General features: G+C 35.1%; 5 protein-coding genes across 6 annotated transcripts in view; 3 read left to right on the top strand and 2 right to left on the bottom strand.

Annotated features, from left to right (window-relative positions):
* Positions 6,002 to 8,403, top strand: LOC104791346 (probable inactive receptor-like kinase SSP). 2 transcript variants are annotated; one of them, XM_010517208.1, is made up of 8 exons: positions 6,002 to 6,401; positions 6,489 to 6,624; positions 7,117 to 7,244; positions 7,336 to 7,405; positions 7,483 to 7,568; positions 7,706 to 7,894; positions 7,996 to 8,082; positions 8,171 to 8,403. In XM_010517208.1, the coding sequence occupies exons 1-8, from the start codon at positions 6,087 to 6,089 to the stop codon at positions 8,237 to 8,239; spliced, it is 1,080 nt and encodes a 359-aa protein (XP_010515510.1). In that variant the 5' UTR covers positions 6,002 to 6,086; the 3' UTR covers positions 8,240 to 8,403. The 2 variants fall into 2 exon arrangements, with proteins under 2 accessions (XP_010515510.1, XP_010515501.1); XM_010517199.1 differs by having other exon boundaries at positions 6,474 to 6,624.
* On the top strand, positions 8,767 to 10,455 carry LOC104708343 (probable inactive receptor-like kinase SSP). The gene is made up of 8 exons (XM_019231086.1): positions 8,767 to 9,021; positions 9,104 to 9,239; positions 9,400 to 9,533; positions 9,623 to 9,695; positions 9,764 to 9,849; positions 9,972 to 10,160; positions 10,233 to 10,307; positions 10,378 to 10,455. The coding sequence occupies exons 1-8, from the start codon at positions 8,767 to 8,769 to the stop codon at positions 10,453 to 10,455; spliced, it is 1,026 nt and encodes a 341-aa protein (XP_019086631.1).
* Positions 11,005 to 13,014, top strand: LOC104791337 (probable inactive receptor-like kinase SSP). Its single transcript, XM_010517187.1, has 7 exons — positions 11,005 to 11,373; positions 11,471 to 11,612; positions 11,940 to 12,067; positions 12,165 to 12,234; positions 12,333 to 12,418; positions 12,522 to 12,713; positions 12,804 to 13,014. Exons 1-7 carry the CDS (start codon positions 11,059 to 11,061, stop codon positions 12,888 to 12,890), a joined length of 1,020 nt encoding a protein of 339 aa, XP_010515489.1. The 5' UTR covers positions 11,005 to 11,058; the 3' UTR covers positions 12,891 to 13,014.
* On the bottom strand, positions 13,362 to 14,198 carry LOC104791325 (zinc finger protein ZAT2-like). The gene has a single exon (XM_010517176.1). It carries the CDS (start codon positions 14,196 to 14,198, stop codon positions 13,362 to 13,364), a length of 837 nt encoding a protein of 278 aa, XP_010515478.1.
* The window catches only part of LOC104791290 (ubiquitin domain-containing protein DSK2a-like), a 5,881-nt gene continuing 3,403 nt past the window's right edge, over positions 14,653 to 17,130 (bottom strand). The window contains exons 3-9 of the mRNA XM_019228244.1: positions 16,693 to 16,970; positions 16,199 to 16,440; positions 16,008 to 16,121; positions 15,821 to 15,876; positions 15,465 to 15,493; positions 15,206 to 15,295; positions 14,653 to 15,124 (exon numbers count right to left, since the gene is read on the bottom strand). Of these exons, the coding sequence (XP_019083789.1) occupies positions 14,976 to 15,124; positions 15,206 to 15,295; positions 15,465 to 15,493; positions 15,821 to 15,876; positions 16,008 to 16,121; positions 16,199 to 16,440; positions 16,693 to 16,970 (958 nt within the window). The 3' untranslated portion in view covers positions 14,653 to 14,975. The remainder of the gene's footprint in view (positions 15,125 to 15,205; positions 15,296 to 15,464; positions 15,494 to 15,820; positions 15,877 to 16,007; positions 16,122 to 16,198; positions 16,441 to 16,692; positions 16,971 to 17,130) is intronic.

Genomic DNA, 17,130 nt, shown 5'->3' with positions numbered 1-17,130 from the left:
GCACTTTTCCAGATTGTAAACTCCCATCTTTACTAATAACCTGTTGACCTTCGGATGGATTTTGACAGTCTTCCCATGCCAAATATGCCTTACATATTTTTAGATGATTCCACAAGGTTTTTGTCCCTGACTTTGTTGGACAACTGAATTCCTTTCCACAATAGTTGCAGTTACATTTGTCACGATTGTCCTTCATTCTTGTGAAATGTTGCCATACATTTGATCTTGGGTTGAGAGTCTTTTGGGTCTTAGACTCAGGCTGCTCAGACTCTGATCCGTCATTACGAGTTTGTTTCTTTTTGCTCCTTCGATTAGACTCGGGTGTTAGAACCTCTTCTTCTTCGTGTATATCTCTCTCGTCATCATCAAAATTTGGAGAGGATGAATCCATCTGCAAATCATAAGTCACACGTTAACAAAACAATAGACAAAGAGAGAAGAGGGCTAATGCATCATCAACAAAACACAAAACAATAGACAAAGAGATATATATATATATATATACATATGTAACGAATGGAAGCTGTAAGTCTCAACTTTTGTGTGCTATTTATCTATTAAGATGCCAAAACAAAAACTGATGATGTTTTTTTTTTAAAAGGGCTGATGCGGACGGTAATGGAACAATAGACTATGGGGAATTTATAGCAGCTACAATGCATATCAACAGACTCGACAGAGAAGAGCATCTCTACTCAGCCTTCCAACACTTTGACAAAGACAACAGTGGGTAAATATTTATAAAGCATTATCATCGGCCATGGAAAGTTGGAATATTCATGATTTAGCATCATTGTAACTAGATCCTAATTGTAGATTACAGAAGAAAAAAACTGAAACAAGCGAAACAGTCAGACAAAGAGGAAGTGAAATGGGCAACACTAAACACATCTCAAAGCACAAACATGGAAAATCAAAACAGGAACTCAACGATGGAACTCTAAAACAAGGAAATGGGAAGCCAATCAGCCCTAATTTCAATCAATCGTTCTACTAAGGATTCAAACAAATTCACTCAGAATGATTGTAGAAGCAAGTCCCATCTCTAAACCAAGAACAAGAAATCATGGCAACAAGACACGAAGATGAAGAGCCCAGTTTCAGTTTCAGTTTTACAAAATCCCAATTTTGAAGAAGACAAACCTTTGATTTCCTCCGTGAAGTTTCAGAAGGAGGAGAAGATGCGACAACCCTTTGATTTGGTGTATCCAGTTTGACGATTTGGTGTATAATTTTTAAGAGAGAAACCGTACTTTCTGTCTGCGAGTGCGAAGAGAAAGAGTAAAGTAAAACTAGGGATTTAGGGATCAAGTGTTATATTTTCGGGTTATTCGGGTTTTACTTCGGGTTTCGGGTAATATCCGAATCCGATCAGGTATCCGAACTTTAGAAACATTACACTCGATCGGGTTTTACATATTTCCCGAACCCAAACCGAACTCCCTACTTTAGGTCGGGTTTGGATTCGGGTTTCGGGTTCGGTTAATATGCCGAGGGCTATCTCTATGTGTGCGTCCAACCCAAATATTTTGATATAGTGTTTCTTTTCTGAGCAAAACGTCTTTGTTTTTCAAATGCTCATTTTCATACAAGATTTTAAAATTTTGGTTTTTTCTTTGGGTTTTTTTTTTTAAAAAATACTTGTGGATTCTTGTTTTTATTAAGTCCATGTAGTTATCACTGCGGTTAAAAAAAGGAGGCTTTTGTTGTTGCATTTTGAAACTACTCTTAGTCCAATGTCAACGACATGATAATTAAATAATTTGATTAAAAATGATTAGGTTCTTACTAATTATTACAAGATCCATTTCTGATCCGATTTCCGAGATATACCGGATCCTATCACCATTTGATTTATTAGCTTGTATCATAGCAATGTCTAACCTATTCTTATTGTTGCGGAGTAGAGATATAGCTTCACCCTCTTCATTGCATGTAGTTACCGCAAAAATACACATTGTTATCTAATATGAACAAATTTGGTAATGGTACAAAAGATAAGTAAAGAAATGATGATGGTCAGAGCCGGTCCGAAGTTATATGATGACTAAAACAAAACAGAAAAATCTTGTCCTCTACATAGATCTATTTATAGCTCCCAAGCAGATGCATAAATCTGATTTCCCTTAACGAAAAAAAAAAGAAGTCTAATCAAAATCTTGTGGATTCTTGTTTTTATTAAGTCCATGTAGTTTTTAAATTGTTTTTTTTGGTTCTTTGTTTTTGGTTTTTAGATTTATTTTTTTTTTGCCTACAGATTTAAAAACTAATATATCAAATGTAAAACAAAAATACTAATTTAAATCTATACATGTTTGTGAGTTAATTGGACTTATTGACCATTCAAAGCATGGTTGACTTTTATAGATACAAATAATTACTAATTTTAAATCTGCATAAACCAAAATTTATTCACACATTCTTTAGTGTTGATTTTCACAATCTTAGAGGTGGAGTATAAATACTGTACATTTTTGTAAATTTGAAAACTATGTCTAAAATGGTTGATTTCCATGCCATCCACCTATAATGGTACCTTTTTTTGTAAAGCTAAAACATAGACAAACTGTTTTTGCATCAAGAAAAAAAAGTATAGAGAGAAACATAATTCTGATTTGATCATGAAAATATGTCAATCGATCTTAATTTTTCCGTCTATTTCTATATAAAAAAAATATTTGTTGTATAGGACAACAAGTCTAGTATAATTTATTTAAACGTCTTATCTGTTTATCCAAAAAAAAAATGTAAATATATGTTTTTCATGAAAACTACAATAAAAATTGTTTTAGAGTAAAAATTATACAATCATATTTCTTATAAAAAAAATATACTCACATTTTACTCATAATTGCAAGAATCATATTGTCACGCGATGAACAATACAACATGAACATTAATGTTCAATTAATGTTCATTCAAATCTTTGGTTCTTGTATATATTAAACTAAGATGTATATTCATTTGAGTATCAAATAACATAATCACACTTTTTGTCTTTTAAATATTATGATATCAAAATTGATATTCATATTTTCATGATTTTATGTAGTTTCTTAGCCTAGTAAGTCTATCACCTGTGATGAAATCTCTTTTTCCTATTTAGCAATACTTGATTGTTAGTTTCGGAAATGACCATCAATATAAACTTTTAAATAGTTGAAAAAATGTTGAACATTGGAGTCAATCTTATATAATATAAGAATGTTTCTTGAAATTTACTCTAAACTTTTTAACATTTACTTTTAATATTTGAAATTTGTCATATTAGTCTCTTTTAATTGTTAGTGATGTGTTTAATTATTATATTAATTTATTATGATTAATTTCTTTACATTGACTAAATATAAATAAATAATTTTCTCAGTCTTTTATTTATCAATATTTTAAATATCAATATTATGTCAGGAAAAATATTCATATATGACACCAATAATATAGTTTATTTGACACTTATAATGTGGAGAACATAATTAAACTCTTATAAATAAATTGATTGATCAATTCCAAAACTACATAGTTATAAAAAAAACAAATTTATGGCATACTAATTACCATATGTATGATAAAACGATAATGTATGAATTTTGAATATTATATAGTTCATCAAATTTATCAATTAAAATATAATTAAGAAATAACATTGAACTACAATATTTCAATTTTGATTTTATTTTCTTGGAAATAGCATTATATGGAAAATTTCAAACTTCTTTACTCACAAGTAGAAAGCTAATGGCAAAAGCCAAAAATAATATTCCACCAATAAGAGTCAACACCGAGGTTCAAATTATCTTGATCTTAAAACGAATAGCATTATTTTTTGCATTTTTCGAAGATTCAATACTTGAAGCACTTCTTAATTTGATAATACCATCTCAAGTTCTTGTTGAAGATAGATCACTTCCTCATATCCTAAAAAAAGATCATGAAGTGATGTTGTAATAAAGTAGATATTTTGTTCTGTAATTGGAAATAATCACAAACAATAATCAATATATCATATAATCATATTCTTGCGAAATGAAAGCTCAACATCAAACTTGTTCTAATATTTTGATATGTGTCATCTTCTTATTTTAATTGTTAGCAATGTGTGCAACTATCGTTTAATTTACTATAATTTACTATAATTTAATTTCTCAACTTTTTGACAATAAAATATTTTTTTGTACTATTTTCATTTGTTTTTTTCATATTTTTAATACCAATTTTATGCGCAGAACAAATTTATATATTACACCAATAATATGGTTTATTTGACACCTATGGTGCAAATAACAAAATTAAACTGTTACAAAAAAAAAATGTTGATTCAAAACCAAATTGTTATAAATAAGCTTTAGTAACATACTAATGATCATATATATGAATTTTAAATAAATACATGGTTCATCAATCACATCAAGAATTATATTAAAAATAAATTAGACGATAATCATTACAATTGTGTTACAGTAAGATTGATCTGTCTTTTATATAGTTGCAAATGATCACAACTAATAGTTAAGATTTTAGTTTTTTTTTTTCTAACTCTTATTGTGTCATCATCTCCAACCAAATAGTCTTACAACTATATCACCAATTTTTAGTCTACCACACTCTTTTACCACCATTTTCTCGCTAATAAATGTAGTATTACCTTTTAATGATATTCTTTTACATGTCAACAAATAAATCTGATTGTTTTTGTTACAATCAAGCTATCTTATTTTGGTCATATATCGAGTCATTGTTCTCTAGCACTACAGTTATAAAAAATAAAAGATAGATGTACCTAAATGTATCAACCATAACAAATCATTCTCTTTACACTATCATATTTGGTTTAAAGTGACGGCCAGAAATTGTATAAGCTTACAAAGAGTTTGATATGATTCTTGATTATATTCATTTTTAGATGTAAAAACTATATGAAGTGGCTAAGATCTCCTCAAAAATTACAAAATTACAGATCTTTTTGAGTGCGTATAATTGGTGGGATGCTTAAATCACAAAAAGATTGAAAGAATTTTTGACTTTTTACTGATCTTTTCAGAAAAAACATGCATGTTTTTCCAAGTTTAAAACTTGAACATTGTTAAAAGAAATTTAAAAAATGTCCTCTCTTTTTTTGTCAACTTATATTCCTCATAAGATATAAAAACTTGTTTCGTGCATTTTAATAGACTAGAAAATACTATAAACTATAATACAATTTTTATTGTATCGAGATAATTTAATAGTTAAAAATCCAAATAAACATTCAAATTTCTCCAAAAATAGCATCAAAACTTTACAATTGTGCTTATGATTATCAATGGTTATATAAAATTTGTATATAATACATAATCTAAATTTTATATACACCAAACCAACTAAATTATACAAAGCTATAAATCATTAAATAATTACAAAAAGAAAACTAAATTAATAACACAAATATGGTGTTGGCAACCGGTTCTAAAGGTATCGCAATATCTTCTTCGACTTCATCATTACCATGAAGGATAGTTTTAGCAATTTCTTGTAAACTCTAAACTTTTAACATTTATCATTTTTACCTAGATAATCTATTAAACAATTGACATTCATCCTATTACGATTGTAAAGATTATAAATTTAAAAAAAATTGTGAATGATAACAAAAGTATCTTATTTTGTAATAGCAAAAAAATCAAAATTATGAAAATATCTTCATAAATTATTAAATTCTTAATTTATCGATAAATTAAAACCTCTATAAATTAATAAAATTTTATGGTACTCACCTTATTAATATAGAGGTTTTACTGTATTATGTAATATGTAACGTAGATAAAGTTCCTCTCATTGACAACAATACCAAACACTAATTTCATACACCATGCAATGAAAAGTCCTCAAATGGGAAAATAATTTGACCCATCAGTGAAACAACGATAAAATTAGAGTAAACAAAGAAAGATGCGTAATCTTGAGATTAATATTTAACCTTTTGTTATAAAAGTTTCATCATAATCATTCATCATAAACCCAACGGTCTCTCTTCATCTCTCTTCATCTCTCTCTATCTCTCTCGCAAAGAACGCTTTGGATACTCAGCTTTTGCCGGCGAAAACGAAACAATGGGTGGTTGTTGCGTCTCAACGCCTCTCGAGAACGATCAACCTCCTCCGCAACAGCAGCCGCAGACTCAGCACGTCGAACGCAAGAACGACGAAGTGAAGAACGACGAGGGATTCGTCAACTGGCCATTCACAGAGTTCTTCCTCTCCGATCTCACGATGGCGACCAAGAACTTCAGTTCCGACGAGATCATATCAGAGAGCGCTGAAGAATCTCCTAATGTCGTCTACAGGGGTCACTTATCAGAGAATCTTGGCTTCGTCGCTATCAAGAGATTCAAGAATACGCCTTGGCCTGACCATGAGGACCTTGAGGTACACAGTACACTTCGAAAACTTTTAACAACTCTCGCCATTGATATCTTCTGATGGGTTTGATTCTGTTAGTCCCATCTTTTTCAGGTAGAGGCACAAGATGCTGCGGAGCTAAAGCACAAGAGACTCGTCAAGTTGTTAGGATACTGCAGCGATGGAGATGAAAGGTTTCTTGTTTCAGAGTTCATGCCTAATGATACTCTTGCTAAGCGTTTGTTCCATCGTATGGTTCCTTCTCTCTTCATCTTCTTCTTTTGTGAATCTTAGGTTAAAGACGCTGCATTGTTGGTTTATGTGACATGTTTTGTTTTAAAGATGGTGCTAAAGTATCTGCTGTTATAGAATCGATTGAAACAGAACTAGCTAGCATCTTCTCTGTTTTGAATGTGGAGGCAGAGAGAAGTAATATTGGTGATTTACTGATTTATGTGTCACATTAAACATTGGTGAATCTGAGGTTTGTGTGTCAAGAACTCATGATTTTGCATGTAGAATTGATTGAAACAGAATTTATTAGCATTCTCTGTTTTAATTCTGAAGTCATAGAGAGGCCGCATTGGTTGTTTAAGTAGCATGGTTGTGCTTTAGATTCTTAATGAAAGAAACTTTTATATGACTAGCATGTATAAATGTATCTGCTTTTGTGGAATGTGTTACAGCAGAACTTGTTAGTATTCTCTGTTTTTGAAGTTTTTATATTGGTTGTGATTCACAGAGAAAAACATGGAATGGTCAATGAGGTTGCGAGTGGCATATCATATAGCTGAAGCATTAGATTACTGTATCACTTCAGGTTTCGCAATGTACGATAACCTAAGAGCTAACTCGGTTCTGTTTGATAAGGTATAATAAATCAACTTTTTCATGCCTATGCCTTCTTCTGTGTGATGTAAGGATACTAAACTTTTTTTATTGCTTGATGGATGTGTTAAAGGATGATGATGCATGTCTTTCCTGTTTCGGTTTAGTGAGGGAGGTCACTGATTATGATCCAAGACCAACAGGTAATTCAAATCTGAACTTCTCTCTTTAGGTTATTCATATATATATCAGAATGTGATAGTTTATATTCTCATTGTAGGAAGTGTGAACACTGAGAGTGTGACATACAGATTTGGTACCATCCTTGTGAATCTGCTAACCGGAATGCAAACTTCTCCAAGCCATGTAAGTGATTCTGTTCAAGTCCTGTCCGTCTTGCTTTCTCACTTGGCTTTGTGATTGTCATCATTAGATTCTCTGTCATTTTCACTTTCTTGCGACACAAGACACATGTTACTGAGTTGTTATCTCTCTGTTTCTAGGTTCCTGAGATGATAAATGGAAAGGATGTTACGGACTTGATGGATCCAAATCTGAAGGGAAAGTTCTCTAAAGAAGAAGCTACTGTAATCTTAAAACTCGCCTCTGAATGTTTGCAGTGGAAGAATAGAAAGAGTCTCATCAGTAAAGAGGTTGTTGCAACACTTGAAGCGTTACAAGCTAAAAATGAAGTAAGAATGCTTACTCTGTAACTGTAACTTACAGTAATTGTATTCTTCATGATTAATTTTTGGCGTTCATGTTACATAAAAGCTGACCATTTTGCTTGCAGGTTCCATCTGCTGAAATGGTTGAACTGGCAAAGCGGCAAGATGTAGCATCTTCCAGTCAACAACAAGAAGCTGAACCCTTGCATGAAGTAAGAAGGGAACTTATTTTAAACCGAAATTGAATTCTTAATATTCCTTATTCATCATGTTATGAAAAACCGATCATTTTGCTTGCAGGTTCCATCTTCTGAGAAAACAAAGCAGCAGGAGGAAGCATCATCTTCGAGTCAACAGCAACAAACTTGAACACTGAATCTTCTGATATCATAAAAACTTTGGAACTCTTCCCGAATTTGCAGCTTTGTTGGTTTTTAGATTGAGGGTGTTTTGTGTATTTTCTAACAACTTTAAACATGTGTATCTTGTTGCATGCACAAATCATGCATAGTACATCGATATTTTTTCGGTCACATACTCACACGATGAACAAAAATACAACAAAATAATTTTTACATATCAAACACTACCAAACCTATAAATATTAACAAACCCCAATTCTAAAATTATTAACAAAGCAAATATCATAGTCATTAAATGCAATACAAAATTCTCAAACATGTGAAAATATAGACCCAATATAGCATTCAGTGAAGCAAAAAAAAAAGGAAATGGAAGTTTGAAGATGTGTAATCTTGAGTATAGATCATAGTGCGACTCTGTTATTAAAGTTTTCTCATAATCCTAAACCTAACGGTCTCTCGTCATCTCTCTCTGTTTGTCTTTCTTGAAAAGAACGTTTTCGATACTCTGCTTTTGCCGGCGAAACCGAAACAATGGGTGGCTGTTGCTTCTCTACGCCTCTCGAGAATGAACAACCAAACAATGGATTCAGTGACTGGCCTTTCACAGAGTTCTTACTCTCTGATCTCACGTCTGCGACCAATAACTTCAGTTCCGACGAGATCATATCAGAGAACGCAGAGGAATCTTCTAATGTCGTCTACAAGGGTCTTTTATCAGAGGATCTTGGCTTCGTGGCTGTCAAGAGATTCAAGAATTCGGATTGGTCTGACCATGAAGAATTTGAGGTATCCTTTCTTTGCCTATAAAGCATATGAACTTTGCGACGTTCATTGATCTCTTTTGATGGGTTTGGTTCTGTTTCTTCAGGAAGACGCAAAAGCACTTGGGGAGCTAAAGCACAAGAGACTCGTCAAGTTGTTCGGATATTTCTGCGATGAAGATGAAAGGCTTCTTGTTTCAGAGTTTATGCCCAATGATACTCTTGCTAAGCGTTTGTTCCATCGTATAATTCTTCTTCTTTACTTCTTCTTAGAATTTGGTGTATCTGAGGTCAATGGGTCTGCATTGTTAGTTGTATTTGACATGATGGTGTCAATCATAATGTATCTGCGTATAGATTCAGTAGAGAGACGTTATTAGCATTCTCTGTTGTGATTTCACAGCAAAAAATAAAGCCATGGAGTGGTCAGTGAGGTTGCGTGTGGCGTATCATATAGCCGAAGCATTGGAATATTGCAATAGTGAAGGTTTTGCATCATACAGTAACTTAAGTGCATACTCGGTTCTGTTTGATAAGGTACGTAAAAGAATCATTTTATGCCTATACCTTCTTAGTGATCTAAGGATGCTAATATGCTTTGTATTGCTTAATGGAATTTGTTGAAGGATGGTGATGCCTGTCTTTCCAGTTTCGGATTGATAAAAAGGATAAAGTATGATCGAAGTCAGAGAACAAGAGGTAACCAGTTCATGCTTCTCTCTTCGGATTATTCACATCAGAATGTGATGTTTATATTCTCATTATAGGAATTGTGAGCCCTAAAAGTGTGACATACAGATTTGGTACTATCCTTGTGAATATGCTAACTGGAAAGCAAACTCCTCCAAGCAATGTAAGTGATTCTGTTCAACTAGTCCTCCCCTGCTTTCTTAGTAGTCTTATGGTTCATCTTGACTGTCCATTTCTTGCAACACAAGCCACATATTACTGAGTTGTTATTCTCATGTGTTCTAGGCTCCTGAGATGATACACGGAAAGGATGTAACTGAGTTAATGGATCCAAATCTGAAGGGAAAGTTCTGTACGGAAGAAGCTGCCGTAGTTTTGAAACTCGCCTCTGAATGTTTTCAGTGCGAGGCTAGAAAGAGTCTCATCACAAAAGAGCTTGTTGCAACACTTCAAGCCTTGCGATCTAAAAGACAAGTAAGAAGGATTTACTGTATTTGTAATCACATCCTAGATTGTTTTTTTACATTCTATGTTGTATGCATGCAGATTCCATATATTCAAATGCTTGAACTGGGAAAGCCGCAGGAGGTGGAAGCAGCATATGTTGAACCCTTGCAAGAAGTAAGAAGGGAGCTTAATTATTCTTAACCGGAATTTGCCTTGTTATAAAACTGAATCTTTTTGTTTGCAGATGCCAATTTTTTCTGAAATGGCAAAGCAGAACGAGGAGACATCATCTTCTAGTCAACAGCAACAGCTTCCACACTGAAACTCGAAGCAAAGAGATCCAGCAAAATAGTTTAAGAGAAGAAGAATCTTGAGTTTATCTTAAATCGTGGGACGTCTACAATTTTAATTTTAGGCGTTTCATATATAATCCACTATCCACATGTCTAAAAGAGTATGAGTTCCTAAAAAGAAAACGAAAATGTAAAAAGCATATGATTATATATGTGACCTGTGATACTTGGTACATAGTACTACATACTTTGGTGGTAGTGCCAATGTAGAAAACGTTGAACAGTGGAGTAATACAAATAAATTCCTCTCTTCTTTTTGTTTAAGGGTTTCAAATAAATTCTTCTCATTAACACAACACTAGCAAAATTGTATATTTTTATAAACCAAAACTTTGTTTTAAAATTATTAACAAAAATTATCATAACGCATTGCAAACTTCTCAAAAAAAAAGTAAAAAAAAAATAATTATTAATAATTAGAAAGATGCGTAATCTTGAGTTTTAGATTTTAGTGAGACTCGGTTATAAAAGGTTCATCATAATCATAAACCCAACGGTCTCTCTTCATCTCTCTCTATCTCTCTCGCAAAGAACGCTTTGGATACTCAGCTTTTGCCGGCGAAAACGAAACAATGGGTGGTTGTTGCGTCTCAACGCCTCTCGTGAACGATCAACCTCCTCCGCAACAGCAGCCGCAGACTCAGCACGTCGAACGCAAGAACGACGAAGTGAAGAACGACGACGGGTTCGTCAACTGGCCATTCACAGAGTTCTTCCTCTCCGATCTCACGACGGCGACCAAGAACTTCAGTTCCGACGAGATCATATCAGAGAACGCTGAAGAATCTCCCAATGTCGTCTACAGGGGTCACTTATCAGAGAATCTTGGCTTCGTCGCTATCAAGAGATTCAAGAATACGCCGTGGGATGATCCTGACTACTTCGCGGTACCCTTCTCTTTGCCTTTAAAGCTTTATCTCACTTTTGTGACGTTCATTAGATCTCTTTTGATGGTTTCGATTCTGTTTCTTTGATCTTCTTCAGGTAGACACAGAAACAGCTGCGGAGCGAAAGCACAAGAGACTCGTCAAGTTGTTGGGATATTGCTACGATGAAGATGTAGGAGTAGGGCTTCTTGTTTCAGAGTTCATGCCTAATGATACTCTCGCTAACCGTTTGTTCCATCGTATGATTCCTTCTCTCTTCTTCATCTTCTTCTTTTGTGTCATTCACATTAAACATTGGTGAATCTGAGGTTAAAGAAGCTGCCTTGTTGACATGGTTGTGCATGTAGAATCGATTGAAACAGAGCTTATTTGCATTCTCTGTTTTGAGAGTCTAAAGAGATAGAGAGGCTGTATTGTTGATTTAGATTGTGCTTTAGATTCTTAAAGATGGAAACTTTTAATCAGGACTAGAATAGTGAATAGATCATGTACAAGTGTATCATATGCTTAGGAACCGTTGAATCAGAACTTGTTTCTGAAGTTTGTATCGGTTGTGTGATTGACAGAGAAAAACATGGATTGGTCAATGAGGTTGCGAGTGGCGTACAATATAGCCGAAGCATTGGATTACTGCAGAATTGCACGTGCTTTCTCGTACGATAATCTGAGTGCTAACTCTGTTCTGTTTGATAAGGTATGTAAAACAACATTTTAACATGCCCTATGCCTTCTCTCGTGTGATCTATAACGATGCTGATCAGTTTCTTGTTGCTTAAACGGATGTGTTGAAGGATGGTGAGGCCTGTCTCTCCAGTTTCGGTTTAGTTACAGCGATCATCCGTTATAATCGAAGAGAAGGAGGTAATCTTTTCGCGCTTTATCTTTGGACTATATATGCATATATATATATATATATATATATATCATCAGAATGTGATGTTTATATATTCTCATTGTAGGAAATGTCAACACTGGGAATGTGACATACAGATTTGGTACTATCCTTGTGAATCTGCTTACTGGAATGCAAATTGCTCCAAGCCATGTAAGTGATTCTGTTCACTTGACTTTGTGCTTCTCTGTCATTGTTAATTTCTTGCAATGCAAGCCACTTATTACTGAGTTAGTACTATTCTCATGTGCTATAGGCTCCTGAGATGATCAATGGAAAGGATGTTACCGAGTTGATTGATCCAACTCTGAATGGAAAGTATTCTAAAGAAGAAGCTACCGTAATCTTAAAACTCGCCTCTGAATGTTTGCAATGCAATGATTTTAAAGAGAGGTTCATCACAAAAGAGGTTTTTGCAACACTTGAAGCCTTACAAGCTAAGAAAGAAGTAAGGATGATGCTTACTGTAACTATTAATTGTATTCCTTCGTGATTTTTCGCATTCATGTTAATATAAAGCTGATCTTTTTGCTTACAGGTTTCATCCTCTGAAATGACTGAAGACGAGCCAAAGCAGCAGGAGGAAGCTTCATCTTCTGGTCAACAGCAACAACTTGCTCCCTGAGTTTGCTGATAGCTTCAACAAAGCAACTCTTCTCGCTCGAAGCAACATGTTTGATTTTCAGAACTTTTCTAGGATAATAAAGGGAAACCATATAAACTTTGACATACTTTTTGTTGGTTTTCGATTGTGGCGTCTTGTGTATTCTTTGAGATGATTCCAAAACAAAGTTGAACCTATTTTTCTTTTTCTTCTGATTTCATCTGTGATGGCCTTTGTTAAGGAACACCATAACCATACATGATACATATATCAAAACATTCAATATTTACATTATGAAAAATATGCGTAGCTAACTTCTTGAAATACACTGATCACATTTTTTTGCATTTCATCAGTTAATTAATTTATACAGAATACAATACCCAATCCTATAAGTTCATCATACAAATCATCACACATATACAGAGAGAGGGAGAGAGTTATTTTAAGAGAAGAAACCAAAACCAAATATATAAGTTATGTTATTATATATCAAAGTCCTAACCTAAGATCTAAAGAACAACCTATCGATGTGTCAGGAGGAGATGTCGCCGCAGGAACATTAAGATCAATTGCCCTGACTTGGTGCTCTTCCTGATCTTTCTCCCAATGACATCTCATGTGACCACCTAACGCTTGACCACTCGAGAACACTCTTAAACAGATTTGACATCGATGATTCATTCCAGAGACCAACTTCACACTCTTGCCTTTGTCTTGACCAACGATCTCCTGAGGAGGAGAAGGATCTTCGGTTGAGTTTGAAGCGGCAAAACATCCTTTCACATCTTTATGTGTTGCTCTATGTCCGCCCAACGCTTGATGTGACCCAAACACTTTCTTACAACCTCCACACTCGAACCGTCCCTCAACTCCACTTGAACTGCTCAAGACAACAGGACGTTTAGCCAACAATAGTAAGCAAGAGGCTATGTTATGATCTTCCTCCTCGGATTTATTTAAAACAAAATTCAAATTGGAGGATGATGACGCGGCGGTTGCGTTAGTCCCACGTTTGTGGTCCGGAGGAGGGATGATGCCACGCCACTGACGTTCAGGGTGACATCTCATGTGTCCAAAGAGTGCCTTCAGTGACCCGAATTGTTTACCACATTCAGTACATGGCCGTGCGATTTGTGGAGGAGCGTCAGAGTCCAGCGGTTTCTTGACCGGATTAGGCCTTGGAGAAGGAGAAAAAGAAGAACCAGGTTCGTTGTTGGTGAGTTTAGTACGTTTTCTTCTTGGTTTTTGATTGTAACTCGGAAGAGGTACATCGGAGGAAGCAAATGGGATGTCGAAATTGGGATCGGAGTTCGAAGAGTTCGACATTGTTATGGCTTTAGAGAGAACATGCAAAACAAAACAGAGGAAAAAAGAAGAAAAAAAGTGGAAGAGTGGGAGTTATGATTTGGTTTATAGTAGAGGAGAGGACGAAGTTAGTTTTCATTTGTGGAAGAGTCGCTTTACGGTTTTTTTTTTAGCAGTTACTTGTCGAATTGTTTTCTTTTGTTGACATGTCCCTATTTTTCCGGATTTACATTTTCTTTATGTTGTTCGAATCAACAATATTTTGCTCTGAATTTGTTGATACATTCATACGAACTTAGAACCAATAATTTGGGGATTAGGGTAAACTAGGTTTTTCAACTTTGAACCGGATCCAACTTGGTTTTCATTTTAAGGTCTAAATTGCATCATAAACTCTTTGAGATCTCTCTAGCTATATCGCTCTATCACAAAATCATCAACGTTACCACTACTACATTTATAAGATAAATGGAGATAAGATAATGTAAAATGTACCCATTCCATATTCCGAAACCAACTTCTACAGATGTACGTTGTAACAGCTTCAAATAGAATCTGAAAGATAAACAGACTGATCCAAAGTATGTAAAAAAAAGGTTTTTTTGCAATGGGTAAAAGAGGCAGGAAGATGATAACCACTGAAAACAAATACCATATCTTGGATGCGCGGCTTTTCTATCCACAAGTTCACGCTCCTATCATAAATGTAATTATAAGAATTCCCACATAGAATTCATTTCTGAAACGCACTCAAGTTGTTTATCCTATAACCGAGAGACCTCTGTTCACAAACCTGTGCTACTGGCCAATACCTCCCAAGAGTCGTTCTACAGCAGCATTAACGTTACCATTGGTTACTAGCAAAGCCCTTATGTTCTCTGCTCTGTCGTAGAATCCCATTTCCTGCAGTTGTTGCAACTGAGTAGCAAAACGCTCCTCAGGAGGCACTGGAATCAAACAGAAATGTGTCAGTGGAATCATCTCAACAAATACATAAGAAATCAAAGTATAGTCCCAGCGAATCTAACCGTTGGGTTGATTTGTGCCACTCAGGCCGCCAGCACCAAGACTGCCAAACATATTCATCAAAAAATCCATCCCCCCATTATTGGCCGTCCCTATAAATATATATCCATAGTAGTGAATGTGAATTAGTGATTTACTCAATAAGAGATGTATGAATATAGGATAACAGTATGATAAATAGAACAACAAGCAACTACACTATACTAAGTGAAATAACTAAAGCCTTCATACTTCCATTACAGATAATATCTTAAAGAGTACCTGTCGCAGCACCAGTTTGCCCCGCATCCCTACAAAGAAGACGATTGGAAACATGAATAGAGGTTGATGGAATCATGATAGAAAGTTCAACACACTGATATCATATGTTATAAGACAGCCCTTGATAGAGGTTACTAATGATCCACCCAGTAAAATCCACAAGAGTTGCTGCATTACTAACGATTCAACCCATTGATTACTTTAAGATAGTTCATCACCGCTACAGTTATCTGTTTAGCTAGTCACACTATTTTCTAAACCCAGATCAACCCAAAATCCAATTATGATATAGAAAGGACATTAAGTACTCGACTATGTTTCAACTAAAGAAAACAGAAAGAGGTATCCACACTTACTGGCCAGCCGTAGTCCTATTCTGAGAGAAAAGTGATTGCTGTAGAGTCATCATTTGCTAAAGACCAAAAAACAATCCAAAACATTAGGTTGAAATAATTTTATTACTTAAGAGATACAAAATTATTTCTCTGGAGAGACCACATGTTCAAAATTCACATGCATAAAGACAACATGGGCCCAACTGACCTGCATCATCTCAGGAGAGCTAAACTGGCGAAGGAATTCCGGGTTCTGCATCATTTCCCTCAACTGAGGATTCATATCTAGCATGCTTCGGAGTTGGGGGTTGAGACTCATAAGCTGAAATAAACGGAATACATTAACAATACATTCACAATACCAAAAGTGTCTTAAATTCAGATTATTTTAGGCGCTACATGATTCATGTATTGTGGATTGGAAAGTAGACTTTGCATCATCTGCGACATAGCTGGGTTTTGCAGTATTTGGTTCAATTGAGAAGCATCTGGAGTCGCACCAAGAGGTGAATCTGCTCCAAGCATACCGAGTCCGCCGAGGCCTCCAAGTCCACCAAGGCCACCAAGACCACCAAGGCCACCAAGTCCAGGGCTTCTCGTGTCCCCACCAGAAATTGTCCTTCCAGGGGCGGTTGTCTGGCCTGTCAAGTAGCTCCACAATATGTTCTTAAATGTTTAGTGCATTAGAGTAAAACTTCAACAAACTACTCATAACAACAAACTGTGAGAACACTACATGAACTCACCAATTTTTATCATAAACAATATATTCCTGAGCCAGTGTCGTAAACATAAGCTAGTAAACTACTATTTCTTATGAAGAAGCCACTATTGGCTGTTATAAACGTCTATATACCATATAAAATTAAGAGGATGAGAATGCAGTTTCATACCAGCCGCAGCACCCCAAGGATTAGGAAGTGGATTTGCATTTGGAATACTATTTCCTGTACCGGTTTCAGCACTCGGTGTTGAAGAATTATTAGTAGCATCAGTTCCTTGTGTAGTGGCCCCCTGGTTTCCCAGAAGAGCAGCAAATGGATTAGAGCCCGTATTGCTACCAGCATTACCCGACATAGAAGTAGCATTCATTAACGGTTCCTGGACGTTTTCATACATACGCCTAAGCATATTAAACCCCTCAGGCATAGACTCAATATTACTCATCGCCCTGTCCGTATTCCGCATCATTTCACGCATAAGCTCTGGATTTCTCGCAGCCTCTAAAGTTTGGCGAAGGATGCTTGGGTCATTGAGCACATGACCAAGCTCAGGATTGCGATCTACAAGCTCACGCATTTGAGGGTTATTCATAATCATACTCCTCATAA

The sequence above is a fragment of the Camelina sativa genome, chromosome 1, assembly GCF_000633955.1.
Source record: "Camelina sativa cultivar DH55 chromosome 1, Cs, whole genome shotgun sequence".
In the NCBI taxonomy this organism is placed as follows: Eukaryota; Viridiplantae; Streptophyta; class Magnoliopsida; order Brassicales; family Brassicaceae; genus Camelina; species Camelina sativa.
The sequence above is the reverse complement of the archived record's forward strand: the minus strand, read 5'-3'. Positions and strand labels throughout refer to the sequence as shown.

What these genes read in the sequence shown, in the direction of transcription:
- LOC104791346 (XM_010517199.1), top strand. Translation starts at nt 6,087, where the DNA reads ATGGGTGGTTGTTGCGTCTCAACGCCTCTCGAGAACGATCAACCTCCT. An exon ending in CTGACCATGAGGACCTTGAG is followed by an intron (nt 6,402 to 6,473) that starts GTACACAGTACA and finishes TGATTCTGTTAG; the next exon opens with TCCCATCTTTTTCAGGTAGA. An exon ending in CGTTACAAGCTAAAAATGAA is followed by an intron (nt 7,895 to 7,995) that starts GTAAGAATGCTT and finishes TTTTGCTTGCAG; the next exon opens with GTTCCATCTGCTGAAATGGT.
- LOC104708343 (XM_019231086.1), top strand. Translation starts at nt 8,767, where the DNA reads ATGGGTGGCTGTTGCTTCTCTACGCCTCTCGAGAATGAACAACCAAAC. An exon ending in CTGACCATGAAGAATTTGAG is followed by an intron (nt 9,022 to 9,103) that starts GTATCCTTTCTT and finishes CTGTTTCTTCAG; the next exon opens with GAAGACGCAAAAGCACTTGG. An exon ending in ACTCGGTTCTGTTTGATAAG is followed by an intron (nt 9,534 to 9,622) that starts GTACGTAAAAGA and finishes AATTTGTTGAAG; the next exon opens with GATGGTGATGCCTGTCTTTC.
- LOC104791337 (XM_010517187.1), top strand. Translation starts at nt 11,059, where the DNA reads ATGGGTGGTTGTTGCGTCTCAACGCCTCTCGTGAACGATCAACCTCCT. An exon ending in ATGATCCTGACTACTTCGCG is followed by an intron (nt 11,374 to 11,470) that starts GTACCCTTCTCT and finishes GATCTTCTTCAG; the next exon opens with GTAGACACAGAAACAGCTGC. An exon ending in CGCTAACCGTTTGTTCCATC is followed by an intron (nt 11,613 to 11,939) that starts GTATGATTCCTT and finishes TGTGATTGACAG; the next exon opens with AGAAAAACATGGATTGGTCA.
- LOC104791325 (XM_010517176.1), bottom strand. Translation starts at nt 14,198, where the DNA reads ATGTCGAACTCTTCGAACTCCGATCCCAATTTCGACATCCCATTTGCT.